Source organism: Heptranchias perlo, chromosome 34 (genome assembly GCF_035084215.1).
Source record: "Heptranchias perlo isolate sHepPer1 chromosome 34, sHepPer1.hap1, whole genome shotgun sequence".
Classification (NCBI taxonomy): domain Eukaryota; kingdom Metazoa; phylum Chordata; class Chondrichthyes; order Hexanchiformes; family Hexanchidae; genus Heptranchias; species Heptranchias perlo.
This window is the reverse complement of record NC_090358.1, coordinates 2,177,858-2,196,473: the sequence shown is the minus strand read 5'-3', so window position 1 is coordinate 2,196,473 and position 18,616 is coordinate 2,177,858. Positions and strand designations below refer to the sequence as shown.

General features: G+C 43.4%; 1 protein-coding gene across 1 annotated transcript in view; it reads right to left on the bottom strand.

Annotated features, from left to right (window-relative positions):
- The window catches only part of map2k1 (mitogen-activated protein kinase kinase 1), a 43,091-nt gene extending 37,519 nt beyond the window's left edge, over window positions 1–5,572 (bottom strand). Inside the window, exon 1 of the mRNA XM_067971276.1 lies at window positions 5,265–5,572. Within this exon, the coding sequence (XP_067827377.1) occupies window positions 5,265–5,344 (80 nt within the window). The 5' untranslated portion in view covers window positions 5,345–5,572. The remainder of the gene's footprint in view (window positions 1–5,264) is intronic.
- Window positions 5,573–18,616: the final 13,044 nt, after the last annotated feature.

Here is an 18,616-nt window from a genome sequence, read left to right as displayed (position 1 = left end):
TCTCATCAAACAGCTCACGCTGGACTCTCTTTAGTAGAATAATCCCCATTACAATAGGTTTGGATGTATTGTTAGGCCACCTGACACCAGGTAACAAATTGCTTGATGTCCCTGGACATTGTGAAATACGGGGATCAAGGGTGGAAAAGTGGAGTCGAGGTCGAAGATCAGCCATGATCTTTTTGAATGACGGAGCAGGCTCGAGGGGCCGTACGGCCTACTCCTGCTCCTATTTCTTATGATTCTGTTTTACCGCAGGGGGAGTAGGTGAAATGACTGGCATGTCACTCTGGGCTGCTCTCATACACACTTCTACTGAGCAGTGGTAGAGGGGAATGACCAAGGCCTGGTAACCCCTGGGGTGAAGAATGGTCCATGTTGTCTAAAAGAGAGGCAGAGGGGCAAATATAAATTTAATATAAACCGATAATCGTCCACAGGAACATCAACACACAGGACCAAGGCGGTGATAGAAAGACGTTGATCACCAAGCTACTGAGTTGCTAATTTCACCCTTCTTGTCTGGAGAAGTGCAGAAAAGGAGGGGAAAATATGTAATTTCTAGGTGGTTGTTATGCTCCTAGCAGCCCCCTCAGAGTGGAGAACCTGGAAATAGTTCACCTGCAGGTAGTACTAGCCGAGGGGAAAGAAATGAGAGGAAAAATTCCCTCAAATAAACACAGCCATTCACTGACATTAGACTAATCACTGGCTTCAACGTAACCAACAAAACTTCAAAGAAGGAAAAGGATTTGCAGCTTATCAGATGTTGCAGAGACATTTCAAAACCGTCACACAATGTGCAGGAGTGTAATGATTGCTGTTGTCTTGGCAAATGAAACAACTATTTCACCCCCGACAATATCTCGCAAACAGCAAGAGAGAAACTGACATGCTAATCTGTTTTGATGGTGTTGGTTGAGGGAGGTATGTTGGTTAGACACCAGGAGACCTCCATACTCATTGAAACATATAAGATTCTAAGAGGGCTTGACAGGGTAGATGCTGAGAGGATGTTTCCCCTGGCTGGAGAGTCGAGAACTAGGGGTCATAATCTGAAGATAAGGGGTCGGCCATTTAGGACTGAGATGAGGAGGAATTTCTTCACTCAGAGGGTCATGAATATTTGGATTTCTGTACCCCAGAGGGCTGTGGATGCTCAGTCGCTGAGTATATTCAAGGCTGAGATCAATAGATTTTTGGTCTCTAAGGGAATCAAGGGATGTGGTCATTGGGTGGGAAAGTGGAGTTGAGGTCGAAGATCAGCCACGATCCGATTGAATAGCGGAGCAGGCTCGAGGGGCCGTATAGCCGACTCCTGCTCCTATTTCTTACATTCTTACTCTGCTTCAGTTGTTTTAACATTGGGTAAAACCTGCATTCGTGTCACAACAGTTTTACATTCAGTTTGCAGCTGGCTGTGTACGACCCTCATTTCTGGGAATTGGTCTCATTAGTGTGGAGCTCACAAAATATAAAAGCAGTTTCAGAATAATCCTATGGGATCTTCAACGTTCACCCGAGGGTCTCATCCAAAGGACGGCACCTCAGACAGTGCAGCACTCCCTCAGTACTGCACTGGAGCGTCAGTCTAGATTAAGTGCTGAAAGTCCTAGAGTGAGGCTTGAACCCATAACATTCTGGATCATTCGGTGAGAGTGCTACAAACTGAGCTAAAAGGATTTGCATTGATTCGGTGCATTTCACAACCTCAGGACGTCCCAAAGCGCTTTACAGCCAATGAAGTACTTTTGAAGTGCAGTCACTGTTGTAATGTAGGAAATGCGGCAGCCAATTTACACACAGCAAGATCCCACAAACAGCAATGAGATAATGACCAGATAATGTGTTTTTTTTTTTAAATGATGTTGGTTGAGGGATAAATATTGGCCAGGACACCGGGGAGCATGCCTCTACTCTTCCTCAAAATAGTGGCCGTGGGATTTTTTTGCCCCCCTTAGAGGGCAGTGGGGGCCTCAGTTCAATGTCTCATCGAAGGACGGCACCTCAGACAGTGCAGCACTCCCTGCAATACTGCACTGGAAGTGTCGGCTTAGATTATATGCCCAAGTCTCAGGAGTGGGACTTGAACCCACGACCTTCTGACTCAGAGGCTGGTGTGCTGCCACTGAGCCGTGGCTGACAATTAAACTGTTATCCTGTGAAAAAATTACATTAATTTTCTCTCGGACTTCCAAAAGTGACCACATTTAAAAAACACACTCCAGAATATTACTCCAACATTATTCACCCCTGACTGCATCCTATAAATAGTATTTTCATAATCCCATCAGATCTGGAACTGCAACTTTCCAGAGAGTACAAGATTTTCAATGTCTATATTCCTATAAATATTCAATCTGTTTCATAAACCGATCCCTTTGGGACACATTCACTTAATATCATTTGTGTCAGTGTGTTTACTTTCCAGAATGATCCAACAGCCTTTCTTCTCCCATCAGAGGCATTATTTTCCATTTTATACTTACTCCATCTCAGCTGAGAGCTTTTGTTGCACTTAGCCTTTTCAGTATGTATTCCTGCTCCATTAATGCAGTTGTGTCTTTGCCATATTATGTGGCAATTATCTAATGATCATTTCTCAGGTTATTTAAAGCTCACCCCTACTTAAATTAGTTTTTGATAAGCAAATAGTTCTGTTGCAGATACGGTTTTCTTTAATGGGTGCAGTTGAATGCGGAGTTTCCAATACATGATTCTGCTAATCAAAAATGGTAGAATTAAAAAATTTCAGCAGAGTAGCTCTTTTGTAGAACAGTGAATCATGCTCTGATTGCCCCTAATTCCAAAGGGCTAGATGCTCGATCACCTCCTTCAATGACATAGAGCTCCCACTGAGAGCAATTACAGCTGTAAACTGGTGTCTTGCTCCTCCATCTCAACCCTATTCACTTTGCCAAGCGCTGACTGCCCTGCGGAAGCCAACAGACTCAGTATCCAGCAGAGACACGGCCTCCAGGAAAGGAGGAGAGAATACTGAGCACAAAACTACCTCAGCAACCAACGCCATCGATATTTCAAATTAAGCTATTTCTGATCTTTCCTCAGAAGCTCATCCTTCCTGAAAACACCACCACCATTTTTGCAACCATTGGGTTACTGATGTTATACATTGAATGTCACAGTGAGGTCATGAGATAAACAGAAGCTACTCAATTCTCTGCCATCCCCCAAGTTGTTTGGTCACTATGGTATGTGGGGAGAGTTATCATCACTCCATTGGCCACGACATGCCCTCTAGTTAGAACATCCATTTGTTTCCAATAGATTTAAAACAGGCCCAACACTCCTGCAATCATCAGGACTCTTGCACGAGAGATCACAATTTCTCACCCCCTCCTGCTTCAGATTCATTGCCACATTCAGCTTGCTCCCGGCATTTCTTTTGCTTTTTTCAACAAGAACTGTAGGGGCGGATTCCCACCCCCCCCCCCCCCCCCCCGAGGGGACTTTGGACAGCTGCCCAGTAGTCTTGGTCCATTGAGAGCCAGGCCTCATTAGCACCAGGACAGCGGGTTGCAGCCAGACATCAAGTGCTCCGGGGCAGCCCAGGTAAACATGTGCGGAAGAACATAAAAGAACTTGTATTTATATAGCGACTTTCACGACTTCAGGACATCCCAAAGAGCTTTGCAGCCAATGAAGTACTTTTGAAGTGTAGTCACTGTTGTAATGTAGGAAATCTGGCAGCCAATTTGCTCACAAGGTCCCACAAACAGCAATGAAATAAATGACCAGATAATCTGTTTTAATGGTGTTGGTTGATGGACCACCAGAGAGAACTCCCCTGCTCTTCTTTGAATTGTGCCATGAAATCTTTTACATCCACCCGAGAGGGCAGACAGGACCTGTTTAATGTTTCATCCGAAAGACTGAGCCAAGCCTGACTGTGAGGGGGAGCCCAGACTCTTGGTGGGGGGGGGGGGGGGGGGAAGGAAGGAAAGGGGGTGGGGAGAGCCAGAGCACCAGCAGCCCAGGCTGCTCTCTGCCCCTCAAAAATAAAGAGGAACTTATCTTTGGGATCCTCTTTGGCCGGGCCACTAGCTGCTATTGGTCGGAGCAAGCAAGGCGCCCGATCTGCCCAGGTCAGTCCAAAGATTGCATCAGGATCCCATATAACGTCAAACATGTCAGGTGTGGCTCAGTGGGTAGCACTCTCGCCTCTGGGTCAGAAGGTCGTGGGTTCAAGTCCCATTCCAGAGACTTGAGTCCATAATCCAGGCTACCACTCCAGTCCGGTACAGAGGGAGTGCTACACTGTCGGAGGTGCCGTCTTTCGGATGAGCTGTTAAACCGTCTGTCCTCTCAGGTGGACAAAAAAGATGCTATATAAATGCAAGTCTTTCTTTCTATTCAAGACCCCAATTTTCATTGTAAATGATTTAGCTGGGAGGCCCAATCACTAGGCTTTCATATAAATCTATATTAATATATTAAAAATCTTATGTCTCCACACAATTCCTGACAACTTTTCCTATTATAAATTCCTGTGTCCACATTTATTATGGAAGCTGCCTATGTAAACTTGTCACACTGTAATTACACCCTTCCCCCCACTGGCAGGAGGGTGCAATTACAGTGTGACAGGTTTACACAGGAAATTACAATGTAAATGTGGACATTGGAATTCGTATTAGTAATAGAAAAATAAGGACCAAACCTATGACTTCAAAATAGGGACTGAATTACATCTGTGCGCCCTGGAGCAATTATATTCCATCCTCTAAACTTTCTTTACTTGAAGATTGCACTTGGTCCTGAACCACACACACACCCTGGGCAACACCGTAAGAAATCAACTACCATTTCTAGTTTAGATCTGCCCGAGATTGCAACTGGAGCTGTAGACGCGTACCAGGTACAGTAAGTACAAGGTTTGCATAACATGTTCATCATCAGGGGAGGGGCGAAGATTTATTGCACTAGGAGGTCTGTTTCGAAATGTGTGAACGTCGTAGCAAAAAAAAATCAAGCACCGTATCTAAAATATATAATCAGAGCTGCTACAGGCCTACCCCCCACCCCCCACCCCCCAAAAGGGTTTTTATTCCAGCGAGACCCGTGTTAAACCTTGCTTTGAAATTGACCAGTGTCATCGCCTGGATATTCACAGCCCGCCCTCCAAATCAAACATCTTTTCAATTCAGCCGTTCAAAATAATGAGAGAAATCAGCATTGTTGCTGCTGTTATTATTGATACATAATAAGTATTTCGTCTATTAGATCGGAATTAATCATCTTACTCTGCCGAAGTGGTCCCGTTCAGAGCCGATCCATCGGGACTCGGGTTCAGCTTTATTGGACCCGGCTTCTTTTTGGGCATGGCTCTCGCCCTTGGCCGCGGGGCTGGGTAAACACACGTGTGTCTTTCAGTGATCGGAAACGAAGCTCCTCTTTTCTCGGACGCCGATGTGTCCCGCTGCTTCTCCTAGTTTACAAAAAAAAAAGCAAAGTTCCGCTTTTCTCTGCGAGAGAGACGGGAGATCACGAAAAAAAACGCTACGGTCTCTCCCTCGTTTCCTGACAATCTAAAAACACCCCCTTTTTTTTTTACACACACCCCCCCCCCCCACACACCCCCCCCCTCCTCTTTAAAAAAAATAACCCCGCTGTAAATCCGGTCCAGCTGCTCTCGCCCTCTGTCCCTGACAGTGCGGATCCGCCCTGTGACAATGTAGCGAGCAGCGGCCGCTCGATACTTTGCATCAAACCCCCCCGAACGATACTTTGGCAGCAGGCGGGGCGGCTTTCTCCCAATAATCGGGCCACATTTTTTCCTCCCCCTCCTGGAGAAATCTTCAACACCCCCCCCCCCCAACCACCGACCCGGGTTCGCGGAAATGCGTCACTGATAATGGTTGCACAAAAAAAAAGGCAGGCTATTTAAATCTCACCCGCACACTGTGATCCTGCACAGAGCCAATCTGCAGAGTGAAACAGTGACCGTATCCCATCCTGTACTCCGTACACTGACCACAACAACAAAGGGGGAGACCGCAGGGACTGGGGTGCATCCTTGACCAGTTTAATAAAATTATTATTTGACTTTGTTTTATTATTTGATTTTTTTTTAAAAGTAAAGCACACCCCTAAACCCCCTTCTTATAAAAGGAACCTAAACACAAAAAAACAATTGTAAACAATTTTACAACACCACGTTATAGTCCAACGATTTTATTTTTAATCCCACAAGCTTTCGGGGGCTTTCCCCTTCCTCAGGCGGTGTGGAAATTGGTGTTGTAAAATTGTTTACAATTGTTAACCCCAGTCCATCACCGGCATCTCCACGTCACAAAAAAAGAGATGTTACTGAAGGAAATATTATCAATCAAGAAATATACAATTACAAATGCTGTAAATAGGAAATATAATAAACAGCATCATCTGAGAAAAGGCAGGTTAATGTGTAAACCCCTGGTTAGAACTGATAATTCTATAAATTGAGTTTCTATGCGATTTCTACAAAATTTGCTTTATACATTAAAAATCTTACATTGGAGTGCACTTTATATCAACTTTGCCCATTATAAACTCCTGTGTCCACATTTATAATGGAAACTGCCTATGGAACTTGTCATGCTGTAATTACACCCTCCTCCCAGTGGAGGTGCTGTAGTACCATCACAGACAGGGGGAGTGTGGTCACAGTGTGACATGTTTACATAGGCAGTTACCATTATAAATGTGGACATGGGAATTTATAATGGTAATATAGGCATTAAGACAGAACAGGCTTTAAGCTGGGGACTGAATTATGTCGCATACTCTGAATTATGCTCCTGCCCGCTAATCTCGTGTCACCTGAAAACTACACTTGGTCTTCACTCCCTGTGTGCAATGCCATGGGGATTAACTAGTAACATATAAAAATCATACATCAGTCCACATTTTCTAGCTACCAATGTTACCTCCTGTTGTCAGTTTTTTTTGGTCACACTACGTCAAGTTTTACTCTTATAAATTCCTATGTCCACATTTCCCATTTCATTAAAAACAGAAAATGCTGGAGAAGCTCAGCAAGTCAGGCAGCATCTGTGGAGAAAGAAACAGAATTAAGGTTTCAGGTCGAAGACCTTTCAGGTGACATGAGATTAGTGGGCAGGAGCATAAGTTCTGACGAAAGGTCTTCGACCTGAAACGTTAACTCTGTTTCTTTCTCCACAGATGCTGCCTCACTTGCTGAGCTTCTCCAGCATTTTCTGTTTTTATTTCAGGTTTCCAGCATCCGCAGTATTTTGTTTTCCAATTTAATTTTCCTCTGACCACGTCATGGTGTAATTGCTCACTCTGGCCACTAGGTGACTCTGTAGATCAAATGTCTGAAATGTTTCTCACAACCCTGTCCCCATCTTAGTTTTCTGTACAGGTTAAGTTTTAAACTTTAGTTTCATTCAATTTATATTTTTAATATTATTTTGTATTCATAATATTACTTTACTTCCACTTATTTACTTGCATCATATTTTTTGCCTCTATTTCCTGCCATTAGGCCTTGCTGCCCTGTCAAGGTCTTTGCCCTCTCTCTGCTCCTGGCCCATTCCTCAGACTAGGGCCCCACCTCCATTTCTATTGTGCTCTATACCCCCGACACTCAGTCCCCTTCTGACAGGTTTGGCCCACAACTTGCTGACTTCCATGGAGGTCCATCTGTTCTCTGCCACTCCTCAACCCCCTGAAACACAGCCCCTCCAAACCCCATTCTAACCAACCCTTACCACTCTCTGTTGCATAGCAACCTTAATGGACCTTGGTCTGCAACTTCCCGTCAACAACATGATGGGATAACATTAATTCTCAGACATTCTCACTGACAAGGCCGACATTTATTGCCCATCCCTAATTACCTTGAGAAGGGGATGGTGGGCCGCCTTCTTGAACTGCTGCAGTGTAGGGGTTTGATACGACCGAGTGGCTTGCTAGTCACCACGTTCGTATGGGACTGGAGTTACATATGAGCCAGAATGGCAGGTCTTCTCCCGAAAAGACATTGCTAAACCAGCTGGGTTTTCAAAGTCAGCTTCATGGTCACTTTTTCAGATATTAATTTTTTTACTTCCAATTTTTAAAAACTAAATTCCTTTGTCAAACTACCATGCTGGGGTTTGAACTCACGTTCTGGCAGGATTATTAGCCCAGGCCTCTGGATTGCTAGTCTAATAACATAACCAGTACACTATCATACCCCATAGTGGAGGAGAGTACTCCGGGAGGAAAGGGCAATGGATAGGGTTGCAAAGGCAAGGAGCTCATTAAGGAGCTGCCAGCCCAGGGGCCATCTTACATCATCAATAAGGTACTTGATGCAATAAATCACTTGCCCTACTTAGAATGTAGAGGCGTCAACCATTAATGTTATTAAGGTTTTCATTTTATTTTTATCGTGAGTGAAGAAAATATCAGATCTTAAGCCATGATTTCCTCCTTGCCTCACTCCCATCCTGTCCCTTGTTCAGTTTTGGACTTGGTAACCCAATTGTTAGATCATTACATCCACTCCCACACTCACCCAATTAAACATGGCCATTTGGCAGGCTAACAGGGCTGCTATTCTACTTGAATTAACCCTGTAATTAAAAACAAAATTATAGATTGAATAATGGATACCAGGGAGTAATTACAAGACAGTAATCTCACTTGAGAAGTTTGGTTCTGTGGTTTATGACATCATCCAAACCCCCAACACAAGATGAAATCACTCCCATGTAACAAGTTATTCTAACCTTGTATAGATCACTAGTGAGGCCACATTTAGAATATTGTGGGCACTTTTGGACACCCCAAGGGACACTGAGGATTGGAGAAGGTCCAGAGAACAGTGACAAAGATCATTCTGGGTGTCTTAGGGATCGACATCAAGAGGAGGGACTCACAGAGCTGAATCAGATCAGCCATGATCTTATTGAATGGCGGAGCAGGCTCGAGGGGCCGATTGGCCTACTCCTGCTCCTATTTCTTATGTTCTTATGTTCTTATTTGTTTTTTACTGGAGGAAAGAAAACTGAGGTAAAGACATATCCAAATCTTTAAATCCTGTGAGGAACAGATGAAGTCGACACATGCTGGTTGTTTGGCTTGTGAACTGGAGAACACAGTTTGAAAATTAATAAGTTTCACCTGAAAGTGAAGATTCAAAGATTTTTTAACCCACAGAATTATGCATATTTGGAACACACCTATCAAAAATGAGTTGAATACAATAATTATTTGGTTAGGGACTGAATTTCAGGCTCCAGAGATAAATACAGACTGAGATAATGAAATGCTTTACAGGAAATCATGGCCCTTGTACTGCTGAGGCTCAGCGGATAGTGAGAGGGGCTGGCAGAGGCTGAATATTGGAGATTTGAGGATATAACAGTATTTTGGTGTTTCATGTGGGAATTGGGACATTTATACAGACCTTTCCCTCAGAAGCAAACATAGGTGGATAGAACTATGATTGTACTGGAGCAAACAAGTGGCAAAGATTGGCAGCTGCTTGTAAATTCCAGGCTTCTGTCCATGGGGAGAAGCCAGACATTTCTGCATAGAATCTATACAGAAATGTCTGGTTTTCTTTTTTTTATAAATATACTTTTGACACTTTGGTTACTTTTGAAGTTTAATGGCTGTGTACTAAATCCAAGACTTTACGTACCAGAAAGTTTCTGTGAAGTTTGTACTGAGTGAGTACCAGCCCAGATTTCTCTCCCTCACCTTTCACTCTCTTGTCTCTCTGCCTCACTCATCTTTCATTCAATGGACCCTTGGTTTACCATTCACCATTTCTCAATCTTCTCTCCACCTTACTTAATAAACTTCAACGGTTAAATTTCCTGCTCCGTTGATGCTTGGCCCTGGTGTTGTTTCAACATTAATCTGACAGGAAAGGTCATGGTTTTCTATATGATTACATGGAAATCTCCACTGAACTGATCAACCACTGCAAAAAGAAAAAAATAATAATTACGAAGCTCCCTTGGGATTTCTGTGAAGCTGCCAGGATATTAATTGCTCCTTCCGATTGCATGATGAGTAAAAATGGCTAGTTTCAACATTCTGTTACTCATGTTCATTATCATAGATAATCTGACCAAGCTTGCTTGCTTGATTTATTTATTACATCAAGGATTATAGGCTGGTTGAAAAATGTGTTTGATCCACAGTAATGGCAAAATGCACTCACTACAAGATTGTAGGTACTTTGGAAGCATCCAGTCATTGAATGTCTGGAACAGATTACCGATGTCTTTACACAGAGGATTGTGAGGCTGTGATTGAAGCAGAGACCATGTCAATATTTAAGAATAGGTTAGCCAGATGGTTGAAGAAAAGGGGAATAAAGGGATGGGGAACAGGGCTGGCACATGGGATTAGGATCACAGCTCGTGTGGAGGACAAACACCAACACAGACTGATTGGGCTGAATGGCCTGTTTCCATGTTGTAATTTCTATGTAACACTAGTCTATGATTATTTTACTGCTTTGTAATCGCTCCTGTATATTATTCTATAGATAAACCATTCTGTATATAAACCATTGTCCAAAATAAGGTTTTAAACTTAATAAAAATATGAAAGTTACATTTTTCACAATGTAATTAAACTTACCTTGGAAGTTGTCTTGTTGTACGACTAGTTTCATTGGTGTTTTCACATGAAGACCCCACGTTCTCTCAGATGTGTGGATTTGATATTGATATTTTGATCCACACTCTGTCAGCGTCAGGCAGATTCTGCAGTCTCAGCATTCTCAGGATGCACAAATTTCACACCTCGCAACAGCACGATTTTCTCACTGCCCACTCCCAAAATGAGAATGACCCTGAGGCTGGTAAGTCAGCAGGGTCAAGTGAAGGTCACTGCCCCTCCCGAAATGTTCCCCAAATCAAGAAGGCACAGAAATCACAGGCCAATGTATAATACATTAAAAATGTTACATCTGCATGCATTTCTTGTCAACTGTTTCCATCATAAATTCCTATGTCCACATTTGTAATAGAAACTGCAGCTCCACTACTGGTGGGAGGATGCAGTTACAGTGTGACTGCTTTACATAGGTACTTTCATTATAAATGTGGACATAAGAATTTATAATGGTAATATAAAAATGAGGACCAAAGGTATTAAAAGGAAAAAGAACGACATGCATTTATATAGCAGCTTTCACAACCTCAGGGCGTCCCAAAAGCTGTTTACAACCAATTAAGTACTTTTTAAGTGTAATCACTGTTGTACTGTAAGAAACTATAAATTATAAATTCCTACATCCACATTTATAAGGAAAGTACCTATGTAAACTTGTCATGCTGCATTTACAACCTCCCATCAGAGGAGGCGTTGCAGCACCACTACTGGAGCGTGGTTGCAATTACAGCGTGACTAGTTTACATAGGTACTTTGGATGTAGGGATTTATAATGGAAATATAATAATGAGGACCGAATGTGTGACTTTAAAGAGAAGACTGAATCATGTCTGTGTGTCCTAGGCCAATTACCTGCCATCTTCTAACCTCACTTCACCTGAAGACCACACTTAATATTTACTCCCTCTGTGCAATTCTATGAGAGATTGACTAGTATATCCAAAAAATTGCCCCTTCATTTGTTTTAATCCTAAAGCTCGTACTGTAACAATGGCAGCTACTTCATCAATAGAAGTGATTAATGAGAATTAAACATAATGCTTGGATACATTTTTCTGAAATGAAGCAACTGAAAAAGGACGCCCTAAAGAATTTTCATGCTATAACCTCATCCTTGGGTTTAGACGAGCCTTTCCAACTGCTCAAGATTCTCTCAGATCTCGACCACGCACTGAGATGGAGGTGGACAATCTCCTCCCCCACAAGACAAGGAGGGGGAAAATAATCACGGCGTCTCCGCCATCAGGCCATGGTACTGGGAATCCAAGCAACAAGCAACCGCCCATCTCTTCTAGAGTACAGAATGGAGAGTGATGGAGGTGGGGGTGGGAGTGGGTTACGGAAGCGGAATAAATAAAACCAAAGCAGTAGAAAATATGATGGAATTGGAGTCTGAAACTTGTATTTGAATATAACCAAAAGCTTTTCAAACTGCAACACTCAAATTGTGCTGTATGCTTTTGGAATATTAATATTCATAAGGTGTCACCACAATAATAGCAGCGAGGACTTTTAAATATTACTGAGCAGAATGAGCCACTTCAGTGCTGACAGTGAAATAAAGATATAGACAAGCGTTTGATGGAGAGGGATTAGATAAGCTGCATATACCAAGCCCGAAAATTAGGAAGGGGCCACAGAATTATGCTGCATTTCTTTTTTTATCATTATTTTGAGGGCTAGAATGTTTAAAGTTGCAATAATTTTGAGTCATTTGTGCACTGGGCATGTTTTTTTTATTACTAAATAGTCTACTTTCTGCTACTATCTAGTCCTAACAATTCAAAGTAATTTGTTGTGCTAAAAAATTTGAATTATCCAGTATTTTAAATTAAGTGATAGAAATAACATAGGAAAGTAGGAATAAAAACAAAAAATGCTGGAAATACTCAGCAGGTCAGGCAGCAACTGTGGAGAAAGAAGGAAGACGTAAGGATTTAATAGTTTTTAAGCAAGTACAGAACCAGGGAAAGGGGTGTGGTGGGGGGGGGAGAAGGGGAGGAGAGGAAAGAACAAATCGGAAAGTACGAATTTAGCACTTTAAAATTTGAGTTATCAAATAATTTGAATTAAGCAACTTTGAATTAAGAGTAAACTATTTAATTACTAGGACTTTCATAATAAGAACACAAACATGTGTTTAAGCTTTTTTTGTTAAAATTATGCTGAAAATAACAGATTAGCGGCTCAGTTTGCAGTGTGGAGTGTGGAGCAGGAAGATCCCAGATTTAAAGCACTAAATCCCTGGTCTGTTTTGAGCAATCAAAATCAGCCAGGTTGGCTGTAGTGTGAGACAGCTGTCTGAGAGAGGGGGAAAATCAGACAGGGATCCCACCCCTGATCACAGCCCAGTGACCACTTCTAAAAAATGCACCTGTGAGGATACTGGATGTGAACAAGGTGGGGTTTGTCCGTGATACCTCCCATTAAAGACTAGGCTCCTGACATTACTGGTGCTGAATTTGCTCCGGAGTTCTGACAGATTCTCATCATAACTCCAGCAGGAATCCTGGACAAGCACTTGGGATAAGGCTGGGAACCGGATACAAGACCAGCCAATATCAGGAGGGTTGGAGGCCAAGCCAGGGCTGAGGACTCCCTGTGCTGGGAGTTCCCGCTTCTCCAGCCCATGAGGGACCTAGCATAACGCTGTAGGCTGGTTTGTTGCGTGAGATGAGGTGGGACAGGTTCTAGAAGGATCTAGCGTTTCCGGCAGCATGGAGCCACCCATAGTGCCATGGGCACCCACTGACCGTGCAAACTCTGGCACCAGTGGGCACAATCCCGGTTTAGTTACTGGGACAGTAACTCACAGATTTTCATTGCCTCACTGTCTAGGCTCACACACAAGAATGACCACTTAGATAAAGTACCAAAGAGCTGCTGATCGTGAAAATCTAACCCAGCGAGAGTCAACCTTCAACAACAACAACTTGCATTTATATAACACCTTTAACGTAGTAAAACCTGGGGCCTAGACAGCTGAAGGCACGGCCACCAATGGTGGAGTGAAGGGAGTGGGGGATGCACAAGAGGCCAGTATTGGAGGAACGCAGAGTTCTCGGAGGGTTGTAGAACTGGAGGAGGTTACAGAAATAGGGACGGGTGAGGCCATGGAGGGATTTGAAAACATGGAAGAGAATTTTAAAATCGAGGCGTTCCCGGACCGGGAGCCAATGAAGGTCAGCGAGCACAGGGAGTGATGGGTGGACGGGAGTTGGTACGAGTTAGGATACGGGCAGTAGAGTTTTGGATGAGCTCAAGTTTACGGAGGGTGGAAGATGGGAGGAGAACATTGTCTTTAGTGGAGAAGAGGACAAAATCAAAAATATAAGAAAAACAGTAGCATTGGTTTCAACTCCCTTGAAATAAAGAGGTTGTTTTTTAAACAATGACAAAAGCACAAAGAGAATACGTTATTATTTCACAAAATCACTGTGACTGTCACTGCTAATAAGTAATGCTTAACAAGTCTGTAGCAGCAGTGAACTCAGGTAACTATAGCAACCAAAAACAGTAACACTTAATAACACTTGTACCCTGACACTACTCAAACTCGATTGTACAGGTATACTTTGTCTGCCTCATTAACATTCTTATAATAGACTCTGTTTAGAAACATTATAATTATATGCTTAAACTTTTATGTAACTACAGGCCATTTACTAACCATTCAGATAATCAATACACAGAGGATCCATTAGCCTCACACTATTTCCCAGCCAAGGGGGGCTACCAAAACAACCTTCATCCAGGGCTCGGAGAATGTCCCCCCTGGAGCAGGAAAACCAGGAGTGACTTATCCCATGATTTTCTTTTCCTTGCTTGGGGATAGGGGGATAAAAGAAAGACTTGCATTTATATAGCACCTTTCACTGCCTCAGGATGTCCCAAAACCCTTTACACACAATAAAGTACTTTTGAAGTGTAGTCACTATTATAATGTAGGAAATGCAACAGCCAATTTGCAGAAGGCAAGGTCCCACAAACAGCAATGTGATAATGACCAGATAATCTGTTGTAGTGACGATGGATAATTCTCTTGCTCTTCTTCCAAATAGTCCCATGGGATCTTTTACGTCCACCGGAGAGGGCAGACAGGCCCTCGGTTTAACGTCTCATCCAAAAGACAGCACCTCCGACAGAGTAGCACTCCCTCAGTACTGCACTGGAGTGTCAGGCTGGATTTTGTGCTCAAGTTTCTGGAGCGGGGCTCAAACTCCACATCCTTCCCAACCTTCTTGACGCAGAGGTGAGAGTGCTACCCACCGAGCCATGGGAAGGGGATGGGAATGGGGTTGGGGGGGCGGGGTGGGGGGGAATATACCTGGCCCCTGCTCGCTACCAACCCTTGATGGAATGGTTAAGATAAATCTCTTAACGTGTGGGAAATCACAGGCAAGAAACTATGTCCTGCTATTCTGTAGCACTTTGCCACGATGATGCTCTCAGGGTCGATTCCTTTAGAAGCAATGGATACCCATTCCTCTCCATGAAGACTGCACTGGTCATAAAGACTTAGGGGATGACATTTTTTTGGCCAACTCACCGACAGTGGAGTCCACAATTTCAGGGTGAAATGGAGATTTGGCATAGATAGTGGAAAGCACGATTTACCAGGACTATCCACAGGTCACTCTCAGCAGCAAGGAAAACTGCCCTGTTTGATGTGATGGGGAAACCCAATAATAACCACAGTCAAGCAGACACAGGAGGAATGCCCTAGCCATGAACGGTGTCAGAAGGTGATGGGTTCAAGCCCCATTGCGGGACTTGAATCTAGGCTGACACTTCAGTGCAGTACTGAGGGGGTGCTGCATTGTCTCAGGTCTTTTTGGATGAGACATTAAACCGAGGCCCTGTCTGCCCTCTCAGGTAGAAGTAAAAGATCCCATGGCATTTTTGAAGAAGTGTATGGGATTTCACCCAGTGTCCTGGCCAACATTTAAACCTCAATCAAGACCACCAAAAACAGATTAACTGGACATTTATCTCATTGCTGTTTGTGGGACCTTGCTGTGCACAAATTTGCTGCCATGTTTGCCTACAATTCAACAGTGATTACACTATGAAAGTAATTAATTGGCTGTGAGGCGCTTTCAGATGTCCCGGGGAAGTGAAAAGTGCTATATAAATGCAAGTTTTTTCTTTCACAGAAGCTGGTGGGATATCTTCAAGGTGTTTGGTTTGTCATGGGCTATGTTCCAAGCAGGTAACCCATATTTTCGAGGGGTCAACCGTCTAACGTTGTCACCCAGTATCTGATTGTAGCCTGTGAATGCCACACCTGTTACCCCATCACTTTGTACAGTTCTCCTTGCCCTCATGCTGTTCAAAGAGACCTGTAAACTAGCCTCGGTAATCGTGGTTTCGGCTATTAATGCTGGGCCTTCATTATCCCCTGAAATTGTGCATTCCTGCTACATCTTGCTGTTGAATTCAATGTGATCAACAGCATGTTAAAATGGGGCATCTCTGATCTCAGTTGTGCTCTGTGAAGCTGGCTGATTGTTGCCAAGTCTTCTGCCATTGCATGGGGAGGTACCTGTGGCAAAAAGGTTTCCTTACTTTTACCACCACTGTTAGCTTGGCCCTGATGTTGCTCCATAGTTCTATTCATTAATTGCTTCCTTAATGAGATACATTGCGACACCCATTGTGTCTGGGTGATGTGGAGGTAGCTCCGTTGTTTGTGGTAATAGTAGAACACTGGCATTTCTCCAAGTCCTTGGACTTTCTCCACATGCCAGCGTGTCCAGCATGGTAAGATTTTCTGATTCACCTATGCTGGTGTATGGACTGAAACAATCCAGCCAATCCTTAAAACGCCTCCTGCTCTTCTCTGTGCTAGGCCTCTGTCTCCCCTTTCAGCATCTTTATAGCATGTGTCATGAAACCACGTGAACTGGAAGACCAACATCAGCAAATTTACATTTTTCCCCTTTAGTTGCTGTTTAGTCCGTCATCAAGGCTGCCTATTTCCACCCCCGTAACGTTGCCTGTCTCCACCCTTGTCTCAGCTCATCTGCTGCTGAAACTCTCATCCATGCCTTTGTTACCTCCAGACACGACTATTCACTCTCCTGGCCGGCCTCCTACCTTGGACCCTCCTTAAACTTGAGCTCATCCAAAACTCCGCTGTCCGTATCCTAACTCGCACCAAGTCCCGTTCACCCATCACTCCTGCGCTCACTGGTCCGGCAACACCTAGATTTTAAAATTCTCACCCATGGCCTCGCCCCTCCCTATCCCTGCAACCTCCTCCAGCCCTACAACCCTCTGTCACCTCTGCGCTCTTCCAATTCTGGCCCCTTGCACATCCCCGATTTTAATCGCTCTATGATTGGCAGCTGTGCCTTCAGCTGTCTAAGCCCTAAGCTCTGGAATTCCCTCCCTAAACCTCTCCGCCTCTCTCTCCTCCTTGTTGGTTTAAGAGCCCCTGACAAGCCAAGGAGAACACTAATGCAGGTGTGTGCATTAACACTTAATGCATGCCGGAATTCCACCCCTTTAGAAGGTCTTGCCTACAGGAGGTTGCCAATTCATGCTTAGAATACGATGCAGGTCTGACTCCATCTGAGACACATTCTCTCCGAATGAGATAGTGGCCACGGACAGATGTAACCTGATCCATTAAGGGCTGATTCATATGTCGAGACTGTCAGAGACCAGAATGCCAGCGAGCATTGACAGGTTAGACTGAAGGCCAAACATGTTTGTGCTGTAATGTTAATTTACAATCCATGCATAGCAACAGCTCTCACTTGATGACAGACAGACCCACCCATGCCTGAGGGTGAAATGCAGATCAGATTGTGCCTGCAAAAACATTTTTTTAAAAGCATCTAGGCCCAGATTTCAGGCAGAATCAGCACCTGTAGTTGTCCCCAATACACGAAATAACCAAAATATCATAAATTGGAAATTTCTGTTGGTCTATTTTTAAAGTAGGTTGAACATATATCTACCAAAAGCAAAATACTGCGGATGCTGGAAATCTGAAATATATCTACCATGTCAAGTAAAGGATTAATGACGTTAAGAGCTTTGTTCAGGGTTGTCAGGCTAATGGTTTAAATTTCATAGGGATTTCTTTGCATCATCACAATTAATATAATCATTTAATGCTCTTTGAGAAGGTAATGGATAGTCCTCAGATATGTAAAATCTTGTAACCTGTACCAGCTAACAATTTTGTGTCTGCAGTTTTATTCTTTTTTTAATGGATTGAGGTCAGAGGTCAATGTATGAATCTAGTCTCTTTAAACATAGCCCATTGTTCTCTGATTTCCTGGGACCGACACAATCAGGTGCAATCAGCCACCTTCTGAACTGTGTATACCTGACAGCTCATCAAAGTTGGTTGCTAAGGACAATTTTCAAATAAATTGCTTTTACGTCAAAAGGAATTAAAGGTGTAAAATACAAGGATCTTTCAGCGGTCAGCAGTTCTGATCCGGTCAGGTGCATTGAACTCTGTCAGCAGATAGCTTCATATTACAACAAAAGATATAGGGGTTGAAACTCGTCTCGGGCGTTGGGGCAAAATGGGCGGTAGCGAATCAGCAGCCTGCTCCACACTCTGCCCAATATTCTTTTCCAGTCAGGTAATGTGTAAAACGGGCGTCCGATTCGCTATTGCCCATTTTGCTTTGCCGCTCAAGTCAAATTTCACCCCGTAATGTCAAACTCTGACTGTGGCAGATTACTAGTTCTGCTGTCACAGTTTCTCTCTATTCCTTTGTTTTCTGTAAATCGTATAATCCATCTCTGCTTTATTAAAACTCTCACGACGGCGCAAACATACTTACAATTTTTGTCACGTATTGTGCCAGTTAATACGGTCACCACCTGAAGTCACACCTAAAAGTAACATCTATTTACATTTTAATGGATCACACCGTCACACCGTCACACTTTCCTATACTAACCCTTTGGTCCTCCTACACTAGGTGGTGCTGTTACCACT